The 19889-nt window shown below is 31.0% G+C and overlaps 1 protein-coding gene across 1 annotated transcript in view; it reads left to right on the top strand.

Annotated features, from left to right (window-relative positions):
• The window catches only part of LOC143049871 (uncharacterized), a 35850-nt gene extending 16656 nt beyond the window's left edge, over nt 1-19194 (top strand). The window contains exons 5-10 of the mRNA XM_076223633.1: nt 76-162; nt 1261-1311; nt 2368-2391; nt 10872-10901; nt 18241-18785; nt 19032-19194. Coding sequence (XP_076079748.1) covers nt 76-162; nt 1261-1311; nt 2368-2391; nt 10872-10901; nt 18241-18785; nt 19032-19070 — 776 coding nt within the window. The 3' untranslated portion in view covers nt 19071-19194. The remainder of the gene's footprint in view (nt 1-75; nt 163-1260; nt 1312-2367; nt 2392-10871; nt 10902-18240; nt 18786-19031) is intronic.
• Nucleotides 19195-19889: the final 695 nt, after the last annotated feature.

The following is a 19889-nucleotide window of genomic DNA, read 5'->3' as shown; positions in this document are numbered from 1 at the left end:
TGTGTATTTTGCTTATAGAGATTGATTTAAATGAAACTTTTTATCTACACCGTTCAGAATGATTTGACTTTTCAGAAGCACATGGAGTAAGATTATCAGCCAGATGTCCAGGAAATGGCCTCGTTTTTAAAGGAACATATGAATTTTGGATTACTGAAAAAGGTATGAATTATCTTTCTTAGTTCTGAATACTGTTTTTCATTTCACACCTTCATAGTTCTTATATAATTTTCATATCTATAAAATTTGAATATGATAGGTTCGAAACTATGTAACCTATGCAAACAATAGTTCAATGTTACTGTGTAATATTCATGTGCGACACTGATAAATGAATCCCTTGTTCAAAGAAAAGCAATATTGGTAGAACAAATTACATTGTTTGGTCAGAGAGTTTAGGATAAAACACATTTTATCTCTGAAATAAACTCACTAATCTATATATAAACTTCAGATAGCAACACTCAGTTAAGTACAAAAAATATGTATTTAGACAAAAAAAAAATGAATCAATTGCTTCGGTATATGAATATACAAGTTATAAAGTTTGTTTTTCTTCTTATTTTACCAAGCAAACAATTTTCTTAAAACAATTTAGAATCATCACGGATTATTATATAGTTTTATCGCGCATATTTTGCATAAACCCTTTGTTTTGATACTTGTATTTCAATCTCATAAAAGGAGTACAGGGTTGTTCGGTATATAAATATGGAAGCATCGCCGTACGATAGATAAGGTTTTACCTGTATTGTTCAGCCATAATTTATCTATTGTGACGGATTATGTTATAAATTTCGCGTTCTTTATATGCTCCAGCCAAATAGATAGCTAACAAAATACAATACACAAGAAACTAGGTATATGCATTTCAGTCGTAATCGATTAAGATAATTATAAAATGTATTCCATACTATTAGTTTACATACTGCATTGAATTGTAGTTGTTGAAGTGCATTGTTATGATATTAGCATGCGTAGCAAAACCAGCTATATGTAACTGTTTTAGTAATAACACATTAAATATTTTATGCGTCCTAAGCATATCTGGTTTCATATTTAAAACTAGATTTGCTAGTGTGGTTCTTATTTCAACTTTTTAAACATGTTGAATTATTGATGATTGAACTCAATAATAGTTGATAGTACTTTATGGGTAAAATCTGTTGTTTTTTCCTTTTTATTAGTTCTCGAATGTATCCACATTTCACTATTACAATAACATCTTTATGGTTTGTTTGTGTTTTTTTTTTATTACAGACGTAAAATCTCCACTTCAATCATTGATTGTAGAGGAAAGGAAGAAAAAAGGTAAATCGTACTTTTATTCATTCTATGATTATCGTAATTTGTGAAAATGAGTCCTTGAAAAATTACTATTTGAAATTGCATATTTATGTCTAATTAAAAGAGCACATTACTTTTTCGTTATGTAATTGCTAAACTTAAAATTCATCAGATTTGTGTATGATGGTGTAATAATGGCCAAATGCATACACAATACCAATGGTTTTCATCTCATGGTCGCTGATAAATCCTATGGACACAAAAATCTTATATGCGTTAAACTCAATTAAAAACACAAATGCGACTTTTGTAGAAGCATTTTTGTTTTTCAAAGTATGCAAACTATTTACATATCGTTTGTCCTTTGGTCATGGTATTCGGTGAATGTTTAAAATTTACAAATCCCCTTTGTTATTATCCTTTTTCAAAACCATGCCAGTATAAAAAAAATATTCATATTAAAGATCTGATTAGTAGTGTTAAAAAGTTACTTTTATACCTTGAAATAAAAACTAAAACTGAACTCGGAGGAAAATTTCAAAAATGAAAAGCCCTAATCAAATAGCTCAATCAAAAGCTCAAACAGATCAAACGAATTGAAAACAAATGTCATATTCCTGACTTCGTACAGTAATTTTTTTAAAGAAGCAATAAACAGTTAGGAAAAAGAAAAAAACATTACCATGATAAATTTTATCATTCCCTTTCTCTTGCTTTCCTACAAATTAAGCCTACTATTTGTGTCATATATGCACATATGTTTGTAATCAGTATCTTCCAATTTGTTGATTTCTTATAGTTAAAGTGGTTAAAAAAAATGTTTGGTGTATCCATGATAACAATCTACATTTAATTGCTACAAAATTTGCAAAAAGGGGGTAAAGATGTGATATATTTTCCAAAAAAATGTCGAAAACTAGAATTTCAATCCCTTGGAGACATACATTTTCTGAAACTTTTTACATATATCTGTCCAGAGACCAAATCAAAATCATGCCTTTCGTCTCACTCTTTGTGTTTATTGATTAAATTATTACAGTTTTACAAGTTAGTTTCACCAGATTTTATACTTTATTGCAGATCAAGAAAACAGATATTCAGAAGGTATAAGTAAAATTAAGACGACAACACAGTATCATATAACACAGTTTTATATAAATAAACAAGCAGAGAAACATTGGTTTTTCATCTATTTTTTCTTTGATGCGATAAAAATATAAACAGATTCTTGTTACAAAATATTATGCTAAATTAATCAATACATTAATAAGTCAGTATGGAGATTTCATCATTATTGAGCAACCTGAAGCTGAATTTGGCATGTTCTATAACCTGTATATATAGAAATCCAGTGTGGAGTTGCCCGTGTAAAACCGAAATATATAAATCAAGGAACGGACAGTTATTAAATTTTCTAAATTTTATTTATTTAAAATAAGTTCGTTTGGTTAAATTTTGGCAGTATATTTCGAAAATTCTTGATTATATCTAGAGAAAAAATATTATCAAAATAATGGGTCTTTACTGCGTTTGGGCATAAACTGTGATACATAACAGTACAAAAATAAATCTTCTATTTTAATAGCGCATCTAGTGCCAATTAGATAACCTACAATTTGTCGATAAATTTGTTGCCGAAACGTTCATAAATATTATCAGGGTAAAAATTAACAGCTTCAATCACCTCATCACACCTCCAATAAGTATATCTAGCATGTTTACCTTTCTCATTAGAGAAGAAGGCTTTAAATGAGTTGCAGCAAATATATTCGCATTCAGATTTACCAAACGACCATCTAATTACATAGGATTTATTTTGTGTGAAAGTGTAGTGTAAAGAGTCGAAAAGTTAAAACTGTTTTATTACAATAATTTATGAAAAATTCTTTGGTAGTGGTTAATGAACTTGTTAAAAACTCTGAACGATTAGTTGTAGAATACTTACTAGAGGCCGAGATGAAACGATAATCACCAGCCTAGTAGTCAACACTTCGGTGTTGACATGAATATCAATAATTTGGTCATTTTTAATTTCCCGTTTACAAAACTTTCAATTTTTTGAAAAACTAAGGATTTTCGTACTACCAGACATAGATTACCTTAGCCGTATTTGGCACAACCTTTTGGAATTTTGGATCCTCAATGCTCTTCAACTTTGTACTTGTTTGGCTTTATAAATATTTTGATATGAGCGTCACTGATGAGTCTTATGTAGACGAAATGCGCGTCTGGCGTACAAAATTATAATCCTGGTACCTTTGATAACTATTTACACCACTGGGTCGATGCCACTGCTGGTGGACGTTTCGTCCCCGAGGGTATCAAAAGCCCAGTAGTCAACACTTCGGTGTTGAAATGAATATCAATAATGTGGTCATTTTTATAAATTTCCCGTTTACAAAACTTTCAATTTTTTGAAAAACTAAGGATTTTCTTACTACCAGACATAGATTACCTTAGCCGTATTTGGCACAACCTTTTGGAATTTTGGATCCTCAATGCTCTTCAACTTTGTACTTGTTTGGCTTTATAAATATTTTAATATGAGCGTCACTGATGATTCTTATGTAGACGAAACGCGCGTCTGGCGTACTAAATTATAATCCTGGTACCTTTGATAACTATTTTCAGTTTTTTTGTGTAGTTTATGTAACCAATGCATAGAAGAGACCTTCACATTTTCAGAAGAAGCCTAAAGCTGCGATGTGGTTATGATATGTTTGTTTACTATATGACTCTCTGTAAAGCGCACGGACTTGAATATAGATGAATTGAACATGTCATTCTTACACATTTGTGGCTACTTTATCGGCCGGTACAAACACGCTTTGAAAGTTCTTCAAGTTAATTTCTTATTCTGGAAATAGGCTTTCATTTATTTCTGAATTATTTTCAAAATATAATATTTTATTACCTACAAATTATCCTTATCTAGTTTGTAAGCCGTCATGATGTAAAAACGACTAATCAAATAACTCAACTTTATATATAACTAAAATAGGACAATTGTGTTGATAAAAAATTTACACCATTCCATTTGTTTTCAACATAATAAATATCATCAATAACTAACACGTTCCGGGTCGGATCCGATACTGATATCAATAGTATATGTCTTCTTCTCTCAGGAAATTCCATCGTTGTCGAAGCAGTCAATCGGATATTAAAACACATTTCTTAATTTTAATCATATTTAAAGTTAAAATAAAACATAAAAAACTGAAATACTAAAAAAAAAAAGGGTATCTGCGTTCATTCATAAAATATTATTTGCAATAAAATTTCCAAAATGCAAACCCCGCAATTGAATACTATTTACATCTAGTGCAAGGGAATATAAATCCAGATATAAATAAGGCAAAAGTCACGGAGCCACGTGTTCTAGTAACATTGAATCCTATTTTTTGTGACTATCAGTAACGTTGAATTAACCAGAAGTCATTACTGATCTCAGTTATTTCATAAAAGATACGACAGAATATACATATTTTTCGGAATCGGTACAAGAAAACGATTTTCTGACGTCGAGAGAGACTTTTTCATCATGAAATGATATTACTATCTTGCACAGATGTTTCCTGATCGATTTACAAAAATTCATTGATGGAAAGACGACCTACAAATGGTTTATTATTGCATTATTTTTCTTATTTCTCTTAAGGAGTTATTGCCCTTTGTAGTCAATTTTTAAAAATTTTGTAAATTTAACAAAATATTTTTTAAAGTTATCTTGATCATGAAAATAAAATAAAATATTAGACATTGTGGTGACGTCAGCCTATTCATTTGCCGTGGATTCTTTTTCTAGAATCAACGCTTCTTGATTCTGTCAGTGAAATGAGCTCACCAAAATATATATCATTGTTTCCTTTGTAACAATAAAAAAATGTTGCCTAATTTGAAACTGAAAAAAAGTTGGACAAGGTGTATTTGCACCAATTTAAATAAAGAAAGAACTCTGACTAAAAAGTGCTGTATAATTTCTGTTTCAATTATTAATACTAGAAGTCATCTATGAAGTTGGATGCATGTAGTAAGTTTGAAGTTCAACTAAAACTATTCAGTATTCAGCGATACAAAGCCAAAATTAAGAGCCTGTGTCGCTCACCTTGGTCTATGTGCATATTAAACAAAGGACACAGATGGATTCATGACAAAAAACTTTTTTTAGGTGATGGTGATGTGTTTGTAGATCTTACTTTACTGAACATTTTTGCTTCTTACAATTATCGCAATTTATAATAAACTTGGCCCATTAGTTACAGAGGAAAATATTTTGTTAAATTTACAAAATTATTAAAAATTGACTACAAAGGGCAATAACTCCTTAAGGGGTCAACTGACCTTTTTGGTCATGTTTGACTTATTTGTGGATCTTACTTTGCTGAACATTATTGCTGTTTACAGTTTATCTCTATCTATAATAATATTCAAGATAAAAACCAAAAACAGCAAAATTTCCTTAAAAATTTCCAATTCAGGGGCAGCAACCCAACAACCAGTTGTCGGATTCATCTGAAAATTTCAGGGCAGATAGATCTTGACTTGCAAAAGAATTTAACCCCATTCTGAATTGCTCTTAAAGCTTTGGTTTCAGAGTTATAAGCCAAAATCTACATTTTACCCCTATATTCTATTTTTAGCCATGGCTGCCATCTTTGTTGGTTGGCAAGGTCACCGCACACATTTTTTAAACTGGATATCTCAATGATGATTATGGTCAAGTATGGTTAAATTTGGAAGAGTAGTTTTAGAGAAGATTTTTGTAAAAGATTAGAAAAAAAATAGGAAAAATTGGTAAAAAGTTATCAAAGGTACCAGGATTATAATTTAGTACGCCAGACGCGCGTTTCGTCTACATAACAAATGACTAAATGGTAAAAAATGACTTTAAAGTGCAATAACTCCTTTAGGGGTCAACTGACCATTTTTTACTTATTTGTAGATCTTGCTTTGCAGAACATTATTGCTGTTTGCAGTTTATCTCAATCTATAATAATATTCAAGATTATAGCCAAAAACCGCATCATTTCCTTAAAATTGCCAATTCAGGGGCAGCAACCAAAAAACCGGTTATCAGATTCGTTTGAAAATTTCAGGGCAGATAGATCTTGACCTGATAAACAATCCACCCCCATGTCAGATTTGCTCTAAATGCTTTGGTTTTTGAGTTATAAGCCAAAAACTACATTTTACCGGTATGTTCTATTTTTAGCCATGGCGGCCATCTAGGTTGGTTGGCCGAGTCACGCCACACATTTTTTAAACTAGATACCCCAATGATGATTGTGGCCGAGTTTGGTTTAATTTGGCTCAGTAGTTTCAGAGGAGAAAATTTTTGTAAAAGCTAACGACAAACGACGACAACGGACAAAGGACAAAGGACGCAAAGTGAGGAGAAAAGCTCACTTGGCCCTTCGGGCTAGGTGAGCTAAGATTGACCGATGAAATAAAATAAAGTGAGTATTATGTCAAACAGACAAAAATCTAATGAGGGATAAATATACCAAAGGGTATCTATGGTTCTTACATCAAGGGCCGTAGCCATAGAACCTCCATACCTTAAGGTAAGTTGAAGATGGTCCCTATTCTATAGACAGACCTACATATTGGTTCCCCGAATATTTACATAATTGGGGATTGAGTCAAAAAAGGAACTTAGGCTTGGAGAGGATGAATGCTTTCAAATTTGAAGTAATAGGTGTACCTTTCCCCTCTTGACTGAAAAAGCAGGGAATAGGGTAAATGTCAAGGGTAGGGAAAAGTTGTATTTTTTCACTGTTATATTTCCCCCTTGCTTATCCTGATGATAAGCACACTGGTTAAGAAACTATCAATTTTGAGATGGGTCTTGCCTAGAAAGATTATAAAGGTTTAAGTAGGGTTTTTGCTTATCCTGGCTTTGTCTTCCTAAGCACGTGAACAGACAAAGCCAGCTTATGTTTTCAGTGGAGGATCCAGAACTTATTATAAGCGTGGGAGGGGGTGACTGACAGCCATAAGAGGGATCCCGCTACAGTCCTGCTTCAGTGCTTTCCTGTATATTCAACCATTTTTTCCCGCGAAAGGGGGCCCCTGGATCCGCCTATGGTTTCATATAAAGAAAAAGATAAGGAGATGTGTTATGAGTACCAAATAGGCAAGAATCTACCAAAGTTCAGATGAACTGGATGTTTTTAAAATTATAGGCAACATATCGGCATTCAACAATGAGAAAACCTAAGACCCTATAGTCCGCTATATAAGGCCACGATATAAAATGATGGGATATATTATTTCTGTGTATTTTGTGCTGTTTCTAGATTCTTGTTTCTTGGTATGCATAGTAAATGATGACCCCTGTGCGGTTTTCTTACTTTTTGTAACATCCGGCAATACTGATTATTTATTATTAATTATTTATTATTGATACGTAATACCACAAGATTGACCTTACAAGCTGAAAAAAGAAATCATTCCTATGCATAATTTTCAATGCAAGGTAAATAAAAAAGTTTGTCTCAGAAAAAATCCGTTTATCTTATTTTGCATGTTATTGTAGATATTGCCCGTATTATGCCAAAAACTGGTTTTAGGATAATAGTGTTTATTTTTTATGAAAAGACCCTATAAGTGAGTCAACATTAAAACCAAGATATGCCATCTTTAATTACCTGACATAAGAATCGTAACTATATCCCTTCTAAATAAGTATGTTTAAACGTGTTGTTTGCTTTTGATGTGAATGACGATATTTTTGTGCTTTGTAAAGAATATAACCATAAAAGATTTTATATGCAATACCTGAGAGAATAAGATGTCTGTATGTTGATTTATATTTACAAATGATGTCCGTATGTCAATTATAAAAGTTCGTTAATGTTTTGACTAGTTTGTGATATCGAAAACCCTTGTGTACTTATTTGTCAGTAATACACATATTTCTTTCGCTAAAATCTAATACGTTGTTACATACACGAGCGAATTGTACAAGTTGATATATAAACACCGTCAGATGGTGACAAGGGATAACTAATAATAGGCAATGAAAAATCTTTTATTTCATCATACATTTTGGTATTTAGCTTCCCTTTAATGATATAGATGTCAAGATCCAGGAAAGGGCTAGGTTCATTGTTAATATTAATATCATATTAAGTTATTCAACAGCATAAATATCTTTAGTGTACATACTGAAGTCGTCGTTATTGAGAGTCAATATATCACCAAAATATTTAAAGTATTATTAAATTTTTATATCAGATCTTGATTCGAAAGGTCTTTGCTGATTTTAGTCATAGATTGGAACTCATAACAATACAGAAAAAGGTCGGCAATAAGTGATTTACAGTTAGTCAAATTGTTAATCCGATGACTTGACGATATACGGAATCTCAACCGCGAACAAAATGGTATCTAGTTAAAATTCATAGGCAGTTATAGTATCAAAGCATGTCCAATAGACAAAGTTCTTTTGTTTGTTGTTACTAAAAAATAATTTAGAACAGTTTGAACATATATATTCGCATTCTGACTTTATAAATAAGAATATGAGGCAAAGTAGTGTATAGGGTAATAAAATCAGAATTATAAACAGATTTAAAAGCACCAATATAGGCATGCAAATTATCCGATACTTCCAACGAATTTCAACACTTCTTAGGTAATTAATTCCACTATTTTAAAATCCTTATTTGAACAATTAATATCCAGGTGTTATGTTGTACAATATGTACTAGTAAGTAGGAAAGACAGTTTAGTAATGCAACTTTTGCTAGAAAATAAATCTATATCTGTAAATTGTTTTGTGCAGCTTCGAAATCCAGTCTATAGTTGGAACTATCATTGCATTTGGTTTTGCTTCTTAAGAAGTAGAAAACTTTTATGTTTGTTACAGATATCATTTTCTAAAAAACGAGCCAGTTGGTTTTTTGTAGACAAAACGCGTGTCTGGCATATATATAAAAATTAAGTCCTGGTATCTATGATGAGTTTATTTCGAATGTTAGTGAATTCGTGATTTCCTTTTGCAGAACCTCAATATGAAATTTACGTCAAACAATAATGACATTATTAACAGCTTTATCAGCCGGGACAAAAACAAATATCTTGGCGAGTTCTTTTAGTTTATGTTGGATACAAAAAATAGGTTTATTAGGGTTATGGTTAAGAGTAAAATGTTCTTTAAAATGTTGTATACGTATTTCAACTACTATGTTCATGACTGAATTAAAAAAAAAGGCAAAAGATTTCTTGCCAGATTTTTCTCGTTTTATCAATCTGAAGCAGTAGGTTTGGAATGAATTGTGCATGATATTACGACACTTATTCAAATTAATAATTGACTTGGCGACATTTAGGTCCTCTACTGAGGAATGATTTCAACTCTCGGTCACGAACGATGATATGGTCTTCTGTTATAACATTTGAACTGGGGCCATAAATTCAATCGAAATTACTACAATTATATGACGTAGGTGCATTGTCACTGATATTCACATCTTTACACACTTGGGTATAATCAAACATATATTTCCAGGAAGATTTTTTAAAAACATAACATATAAGAGGGAGTTCAATCCGCCAATAATTACAAAATGAAAATCTTTATTGACAAAGGAGTAGGTTCAGTAAGACCCTTTTTTGGCCCCAAAATATAGCAGTTTTACAAAATTGTGAAAATGTAATCTTTTAGCTATTCAGTGGAAAGAAGAAGGCTTCTGCTACAGAAATATGGGCTGTTTTTTTACAATACAATGCACATATATAGGGTACTAGAATCATTAAGTCATGCTAAATTACTGAAATCTTCAGAATTTGCTCGTTTTAGTAATATTTTAGACGGTTTCCGTCATAAATGAAAGTGGCCGCATTCGTGTTCATTCATAATATTGAAATGTAAGTTGTATTAGATGCTAATACATAACATATATAAAGGTTGAGGATGAACACGGATGCGGCCACTTTCATTTTTAACAAAAACCATCTGAAAAGTGACATTTTTTGGCATATCTGATAGATTTTTATATCTAAGCTTGAATCGGAGCGTTTTAAATGATTACATCAGTTAAAATCTTTCACATAAACTAATTAAATCAATTGAAATAGACACTTAAGTGTTTAAAAAGTGTCCAAAATCTTTCGTTAGATGAAACTGAAATTTGAGGCCAAAATCGGCCCTTACCGGACCTACTCCTTTGATTTTGATAAAATGTTTTTGTGACCTTCAAGGCGATCAATTTTGGGAAACAGATTAAAAAACAATTTGTCATTATAATCTAAACGATTTCATACATAGTGCTGTAATATGTAATTGTTTTGCAATCCTGTATGGGAATTTCTCGTTGTTGAATGCCGTACGGTGGAATACAGTTGTTAACTTCTGAATCATTTGGTCTTTGATGGATGATTATCTCAATGGCAATTATACCAGATTTTCTTGTTTTTATATAAATATGAACAAATTTGTTTTACAGATATCTGACAGAGAAAGGCTAATTTCAAAACAATATATCACTTCAGAAATACAACTAACACTGAACTAGTAATTTTACATTGTGTAAATAAATTTCTATCGTTGTTTTGTATATCTTTTTTTTTTGTAGACGGTATTAAAAGACGGAAACAACGAAAAGGTAATACAGTTATGATCATATATTATACTCTAAGGATATTCGTTCTTTACACATGTAGTATTTGTTTTTTTCTATGAAAGCAAGTGTTAAGCAAATGATATAATCATTTTTTTTTAATTAACAGTATCCAGTTGTAAAGACTGTAAACAAGATGATTTAGTTGTGTAATCAATTTAAATCAGACAAACTTTGTTTTTAAAGTTGCATTTTATATGGGCAAAAGAGACTACTTCAGCTTTACTTTTAACAATCATTCGTCAAAGAACTTCCTGAGAAGAAAATATATAGTAAAACGGCATCGTTCGATATCCAATTGAATTTAGATATATTTATAGAATTTGTGGTAAATCAAAATGTTATTTGTTATATGTTAACCATCATAGGAACTTCTCAAACTACTAGACAATAGTATATTCTTTGATAAATGAAAATAGCATAATTCACTAGTTAATTTAAAGTTTGATGTCAACGGTCGCTTTGATCTAAACAAAATCTAATAAAAAGCTCCGATACGACCAAAGATGTCGAACCCTAAATCGTTGGAGCAAGTATGGCCACTACATTCATTTCAAATACATCTTTATATTACATCCATTGAATGGTTGTTGTGTGCTGATACATGTTTTATTAGTTGTTACTTGTATTTGCTTTGAGCAAGCTGTTAGTAACTGCAGGTACACTCAGATCTGTACTCAGTGTTTGACTACAACTTGTTGTTGTAGGGATGTATAAATACCGTTCCCCGTATCTATGTTTTTCTTATTTGTGATCATGCGTTAAGCCTGAACTGATTTTGAAAGTGTGTTCATATGTTGAGTATTTACATCACTGTCCTAGGTTAAAAGAGGGTTATGCGCTTGATTACTTGCCTGTTCAAAGTTAGAAGCCTGTAAATCAGAAAATGTCGTTTGCTGTTGTATATCATACTTGCATTTCGTTCATTATACTTTTTACTTAGTCCAGGCGATTAGTTTTCTCGTTTGTATTGTTTTACATATATCATATCGGGGCTTTTTGTAACAAACTATGCAGTATGGATTTTTTTTATTGTTAAGGCACAATGATCACCTATAGTGATTGGTTTATGTGTCATTTTGTCCCTTTTAGAGAAATGTCTCAATAGCAATTACATTCCATCTTCTTATTGTTATATTGATACGGCTCTAAAAGTTTGAAATTTGACTTTCAACTTTCATTATCCAATATCAAAAATCTTAATAGACGGTTCAGACCTACCACGAAAACCTTTCACACAACTACAAAAACCTGAAAATAAATAAAAAATGTAATTCATCATTAATGCATCTTCTTGGTGTATTTAGATTTTGGATATTGGACCATGATAGCTTCACTTTCAAACTTTTCAGTTCTTAGTCTTTAAAAAAATCTTTTATACGTACCTTTTTTCAAAATATCTAATAATGAACAGGGAGTTTTAAACTATATTTTAACATCCTTTTGTCTCTACAAATAGAATTTACAATCCAAAATTTGTGATACTATCAAAGAAACCTTTTCCGTGTAAATCGTCGTTACCTGTTTGTATTATAAGTGTGAAAAAATATATTTTGATAGTCCATAAAAATTTAAGGTTAATGCAACTTAAAGTTCGCTCATGTTTGGGCATTTTCTTTGTTCACTTCGAAAATGTTCTCACATATTTTCACGTATTAGGTTTTTGTGAAGGTATATGAATAAAATATATGTTTACAATATTTTTAATAATCATGGTTCTATAAACAAAATAGGAAATATGTTAATATTTCAATTTTTGCGAACCATTCTATCATTTAAGATATTAATTACCTTAACATTAAATCTATAACACTAAAATAACGAGGTCTAATTTGTCAGCCGTCATGGGGTAAAAACGACAAATCAAAGAATTGAACTTTATATATAGCTAATATAGGAGAATGGTGTTGATTAAAAATTACACCACTCCAGGCTCTTTTTTCAATAATTAACAAGTTCCGGGTCAAATCCGATACCGATACCAATTGTATATTCACCTGTTACCTGTACCTTATCTGTACGTTCCGAATCTGACAGGCGCACCACCAAACGGTGTATTTAGGATTTGCTATAAACACGGGTCATAAACACAGGGTTGACACTAAAAAATTCTATCACTGTCGCATTGTTTCCTATTGTAGTTTATCAATCAGTATGACTTTAAAAGATGACAATACGAATACTATAAATCTAGACTTAAAATAAGGCGTATAGGTACATTTTCCAATTTGTTAACCGGCATGACGCAAAACAACGAAACAAAGAATTCAACTAATATTGGACAATGCTATTGATAAATAATTACTCCTTTCCAGGCCCTTTTGTTTTTCAAATTGTTAAAATTTCCAATAATTTATAAGTTCCCGGTCGACAGTTTCAAATCGAAAGATTTTGAAAGTAGAGAAAACTGTGCATCTTATAATCAGCGTGACTTTATCAAATTACAAAATCAATACTAAATATCCTGGCTTAATAGTTATCAAAGATACCCCGATTATAATTTAGTACGCCAGACGCGCGTTTCGTCTACATAAGACTCATCAGTGACGCTCATATCAAAATATTTATAAAGCCAAACAAGTACAAAGTTGAAGAGCATTGAATAAGGCTTACATATAGTTATATAGTTTAATTCAATCACAGACCAGCGATTTCACGGGTGTGTTCTAGTATCATATAATTTATCAAATGGTTAAGGATTTATAGATTCCACCACTGTGACAAGTGTGTTACTATATTTCTCCCCCTCGAAAAAGTAATTTTTTAATGTTTACAGCGCGAGAGAGCTTGCCGAGCTTTTTAAACAATTAAAGCTTAACTTTTGAGAGTGGAAAAATCTGTTTCTTTATTGATTTTTTGTTCTTTAACATTTGCAGAAATTTCTTTATATGAGACGTCATCAGGCATGACAGTCTTTTTTCCTGACGTCACATTCGGAGTTTCAGAAAACAACCAACACAAGTTGACGTCATCATTATTTTTTTTTACCAATCTTTTGCTGAATACAGATATTTCACTCAGTTGGAAAGCAGGTCACGGTTTGACCCCAAGTCTATCAGCAACAATGGAGTCACGTGACCGTGAAAATTCAGTTAAACTACGGACGAGACAAACCTCATTTTAACTCACTAAATACAACTGTCGTAATAAAAATCAATGAATCCAAATAACCTTGAATATACAAAGTTTTCACTCGTCAAAAATTACAGATCAAATCAAAGTTCTTCGTTCTTATTTTATCTTCAAACTTGAAGTTTTTGTGGAAATTGTCAATTCTCCCGATCGAAAATCTAAATATTTTCGAGGAAACTAAAATGATTGGCTGAATTTAAATTTAATAAAGCATCTCATTAAGACAAGCACTCAATATGAATATCTTCAATACGAATCAATGGTTTTTTTGTCGATTTGTGATGTTGGTTATCCCCCCCTTAATATCACCAGTCAAAAATAAAAACCCAGAAAAGAAGTTTACTTTACAAATATCAGAAAGAAAATACACGAAATTGGATGTGCAACTATGTTATAATAACATAAAGAGGGTGATACTTCCTTACTTTTCAGGGAAGGATTAGATGTAAAAATTAAAAGACTCAAAAATAGTACAAAACACAGAAATGTGGATAATGGCACCTACATATAGAAACCAGCTAAGTGATATTGATATAAATTACCCCTGGCTGATAAAGTAGACTTTGCTATTTTTATATTGGTAGAAAAGTAAGATTTTTGGGGGAAATATTTCTGAATGTGTAATGCAATAAAAAATATTTATTACAATTTGAATAATCTTTCTGAAAATGAAAATAAGAAATAGTAGGTCTACAGATCATTTATATTTTATATTCTATAAAGAGGGACCAAGAGTCTCCATAAATTTCTTCAAAGTAATAGACCATTTAAACTCAAGCCAATGTTTCTTAGTTGAACAGTGCAATACTGCCTACAATATATCCAACAGAAAAAGGATAAATTTACCAAAAATATTGACAGAAATTTTGTAAAAAAAAATGCTTAAATTAATAAGTGAAAGTGATACAATTTTGAATTTTTAAATCATTTTTATTGTAAAATTCAACTATTATATTTTAATTAAGCAGAAATAGTCTTTGTCTAATTTCTCAGTCAATTCATTTTTTAGCATAGCCTGATTTTAATTAATATACTTTGTAGATTTTATTAATTCTATCCATGAAAAGTGAAATATTATACTGTAGTAAAACATGTACAGTTACATTTTTTAAATGTATATCTTTGTCAATTTTTTATTTATTCTACTATTAAACTATTACATGTAATATACTATCCTATTTGTAATTTCCATTCTATTTAAGGTGGCTCTTGGGTACAAAAATTTCAGTAAAAAATTAAACCTCTATTTTTTCATTACAAATTTTATTTATTACACTAATAGTTATTGCTTTATGATATGGTACAAAAATCAACCCAAAAAATCGATTCGGTTTGGCCCCAGATAACTTTTAAAATGTTTATATAATTGAAAAGCTCCAAATTATCTCCCTTTGGAGCAAAAAGGCTATTTTGTGGCATTAAATTTGAAATACCTTTTTTAACTCATCAGTGACCTATATCTTATATTAATCTTTTCAAATAAGCTGTTCATAAACTAAATAAATGAAAAAATTTAAGCGATTTCTGTTATAAAGTCATTTTTTATTTCGATATTACCTCTTTTTCTCCTATTGGTTCAACAGAAGAAAAAAGGAAAACAAAAAATGTATCCTTCTTCCGGAGGCAGATTGTGAGCTTAAATGGACGGTGACCCCATTTTTTTAATTCATTTTTCTTTTCAGTATATGATAAATAAAATTGAGAATGGAAATGGGGAATGTGTCAAAGAGACAACAACCCGACCAATTAAAAAACAACAGCAGAGGGTCACCAACAGGTCTTCAACGTAGCGAGAAATTCCCGCACCCGGAGGCGTCCTTCAGCGTTCATTTATAAAAAAATATAGCGGAAATCCTATATTAGAAAAACATTTTGATTTATACCAGGAGCCTCCTTAAAGTACATTTTGTGCATGTGGGAGGATTATGTATTTACAAAAATGTAACAAAAGCACTTCAGGAAAGTATTAAATTTTCATACCCTGGTCACACTGAGATGGTTAAATTCTGTTAAGTCCTACTAACCTATTAGATAGGAACATAGTTATTATCCTTTGATTTTACTTTGTTTACAATAACATTAACGGTACCAATTTTCTTGCACCAGATGCACATTTCGACAATACATGTCTCTTCAGTGATGCTTGTGGCCAAAATATTTGAAATCCAAATCTTATATAAAAGATGAAGAGGTATAATCCAAAAGGTCCAAAATGTAAAGCCAAATCCGTGAAAGGAATCAGAGCTTTGCATGAGGGAGATACATATATAGACTCTAGTGTGAACTTTACATACCTTGCCATTTTTGTTCATACACCTTTTAAAAAAAATATCCAATAAAAAGGAAGTACATTTTGTATTTAAAGAGGTGGAAATTACATGTAAACTGTAAAAAAAACTTTTGGTCATGAATGGACCAGCTGGAAAAAGGTTAAAAATTAGTATGTCTGAAGCTGTCAAGAGAATTTAACACCCACTGTACATGCAATGTACATGTTGTACATGCAATGTACATGTAGGTACAATTTTAAAAAAATTCATTTATTGTCTTTAACATGTTAAAGAAATGCACTCGGCACTAAATAACTGTGCTGATCAGTTAACAGCAATATGATGAACAGAGGCCTAATAAGCTTTTAAAATAAATAAAAAATAATCATTTTATGACAAGACCGATTTTGCTGTTAGGTAGTAAAAGTTTTGTTTATTCTCTCATGAAGGTCCTGTAGGATGAAATACATTAAAGGAGGATCAGGAAAAGTTTAAAAGAATAGATCATAATAATAGATGCATGTTATATGCACAATACATTTGTAAATAAAGAAAATAGACATATAAACAATGAAGAATAACGGGGTGTTAAATTATAAGAAATAAAGAAAAAAAAAGTTTAATAGAGATAAATGGTATAAAAAATTAGATAAGAAAGAAATGAAGGACACTCCATCCAGACCTTTATGCATCAGTAAGAAAGTTAGTTTTGTGAAATGATTCATTTTTAAAAAATAATTTAAACAGTCTAGACGGGAAATGTTCTAAATTTTAAGTGTGCATGCTTAACAAAATCACCAGCATTCGCAATCAAATATTCTACGTTTACAACAAGAAAATTGTGTTTTCATATTCCAACAGCTGTTTTGCCAGACAAACTGGGGCCGTCCCACATCTCAGAGTAATCTCAGACTAAAATTATATTAATCTCCTACTGTCATGACCTTTTTCTCCCAGAAACCCAAATGATCCGACCCTTATGCAGATGACCTATACACACCTGAACTCTTACGTCCACAAATTTTCAAATCAATTACATAAATGATAGAAGTACCATGAGCTATGCATATGCATTGCCTATGGTTACATGTATATTTCAGCCTTAAAAAGAGGGGGCATTGTTTTGTTGTTCGCCACGGATATTGTTTTGAAATTACTTCGGAATCCTCTAATTTTAAGCTAACAAATTATTTTCAGGGGTCGTGAATCGCTCTTTGGGCATTTATATTCAATTCATTAGTACTTACTTACAATGTATCAGTTTTCCCACTTTTCATGATTTGTTTACATCCATTTTTCGCATATTTGCCGTACATTTTCTAACGTAAGACAAGGGTGAAATTGCGTCAAAAGCTACCAAAATGAAGATCGTTATCTATAATTTCGATCTGCATTACAGTATTTATGAAAAGCAGTTCACGTGTTCGATTATTATGAGTTATTCTCTCTTCAGTCTTCTCCGACATCAAGAACATGCCCCATATTTTTAGAACGGAAGTACTATTTCGACAATGACAATTGTTGCATTAACCTTTAATAATTTTGGAAATTGCGGTTAATAGTTATTTAAGTCATTCTCAATGTATTTTAATAAAAAAAAAACAATTTTATGATAAAATTTTATTGTTATAGCAAATTACGACAATGTACATGACTTACGATATCAATGCGCAAATTTATGCGCAGAAGGCGCGAAAATTTAAACACCCGATCTACCTTAATTCAACATTTGCTGTTTATTAGAATGTTTGATTACTACCTGGGCTTTTACTTTTGTCATGATGGAATCTGTAAAATATACGCGACTGATAACTAGTACATTTAGTAGACGACTCTTATTTGCCTGTTAACGACCTTTCAGTATATCATATCTTTGTTATGCTTGTGCTCTTTAAAAACAAATTTTGATTTATTTTTTTCAGAGAGAAAGTTGAATGAAGACGTTGAATTTTGGAAAACTGTCAGAAATGATACGTTGCCGAACCTACGTAAATTAAAAGAAGAATTGATCAATGCAAATGAAAAAATTAGGACAGCAAAATTAACAGGAAGCGTTTCAATTGTAACATTAATTGGTGGTGCTTTGTTGTCGGTATTTACGGGAGGTGCTTCCTGGGCAGGCGCGCTTGCAACTGTAGCTATTACGGGTGGAGTTGCAGGGGTCACAGTATTGTTGATCGAAACATATGTTGAAAAGGGTGTTCTTAAAAGATCTCAAGAAGGTATAGACAACGATAAGGAAGCGACTATAAACCTCCTTAGACGAGTTAGAGCATACTCAGGAACAGAAAGCATTCCGTTTGCTGACCAGTTATACCATATTCAACTGGAAAGTATTGACAACCTAGCTAGAGATCCAATAGGAATATTCCTAAATAGGTTAATTGACGTACAAAGTGCCTCCCTTATTAATGCAATTGCAAGGATAACAGAAATTATCGAAAAACTAGAAATGGAACTTCAAGAGGTACGTGTGAAATTGAACACATCTTAATTTCAGATTTATTGTATACACTGTGGCTTTTCAGAATACTGTGGAATCATTAATTGTCATGGGTACCAATTTTTAGTTTTATCATCGTGATGTTTCTTTTTTATGGAAGCATTTGCTTAGCAAATTTCATTTGTGCGATTTCATTTTAATTACGAAATTAGCAGGAAAATGTAATTATTCATATCATTATATTTTATTTATTCTTTTATCTATTTTTAGGTTGAAAAAGTTCAAGAACTGCACTCATGGCTTGTTTAAAACAAAACATTAGCATATATTCCAGACAATTCTCGAGAAGCCAGGTAGACTGTGTATTTTTCTTGTACTTGTATTGTCAATATTATTTCAAAGTTTATTCAAGAATTAACGCTATTACTTAAAATACATTTCTCAAAATTATACCCCCCACCAAAAAAAAACATTTACAAAATGTACAAATATTTATAAAAATTGTTTTCATATACAGGTTTTTATAATATATGTTAAACATACTGATGATTTAGATACCATTTTCTATATATTAATAACACTTTTACATAAAAGTTTCAAATGAATTAATTGTAAATCTATTTTCTTATTGGTGTTTTTTTTTTTCTTTAACTAATTTTTCAATCAAAGTTTATTGTTTTATTCATTATGTGTTCATAAATATACTTTAAAAAGCGTCGTTTACTAAGATCTGTTGGATTTTTACCAAAAGATCTTAACAGCAGATGACTTTACTTCTGGATCTTAAAAATACATAGTCTAAGTAACAATCTGTTTTGTTTGTGCAGTTTATCTAGATTAATTGGTGTTCGATCTGTAAAAATGATAAATTGTCCTTCAACAACATGCTTAAATAGATTGTTTTAATGCTTTGTGAAACTTTTGGAATTTCAATTTGTTAATCAATCAGACATTTATCTTAGGTGACTTATGTCTATAATTACAGATAATCAAATTTAAGTAGACCTCATCAAGAAAATAAATTTATGTTTAATCAAAAGCATTTGGTTGAGAACATCGGGTTAAGTCATTCCAGATTAAATGTTTGTGAATTCATCAAATATAAAAAAGGGTTGAATTTAACTCAAA

Source organism: Mytilus galloprovincialis, chromosome 10, assembly GCF_965363235.1.
Source record: "Mytilus galloprovincialis chromosome 10, xbMytGall1.hap1.1, whole genome shotgun sequence".
In the NCBI taxonomy this organism is placed as follows: domain Eukaryota; kingdom Metazoa; phylum Mollusca; class Bivalvia; order Mytilida; family Mytilidae; genus Mytilus; species Mytilus galloprovincialis.
Note: the sequence above shows the minus strand (reverse complement) of the source record. Positions and strands in the feature narration are given on the sequence as shown.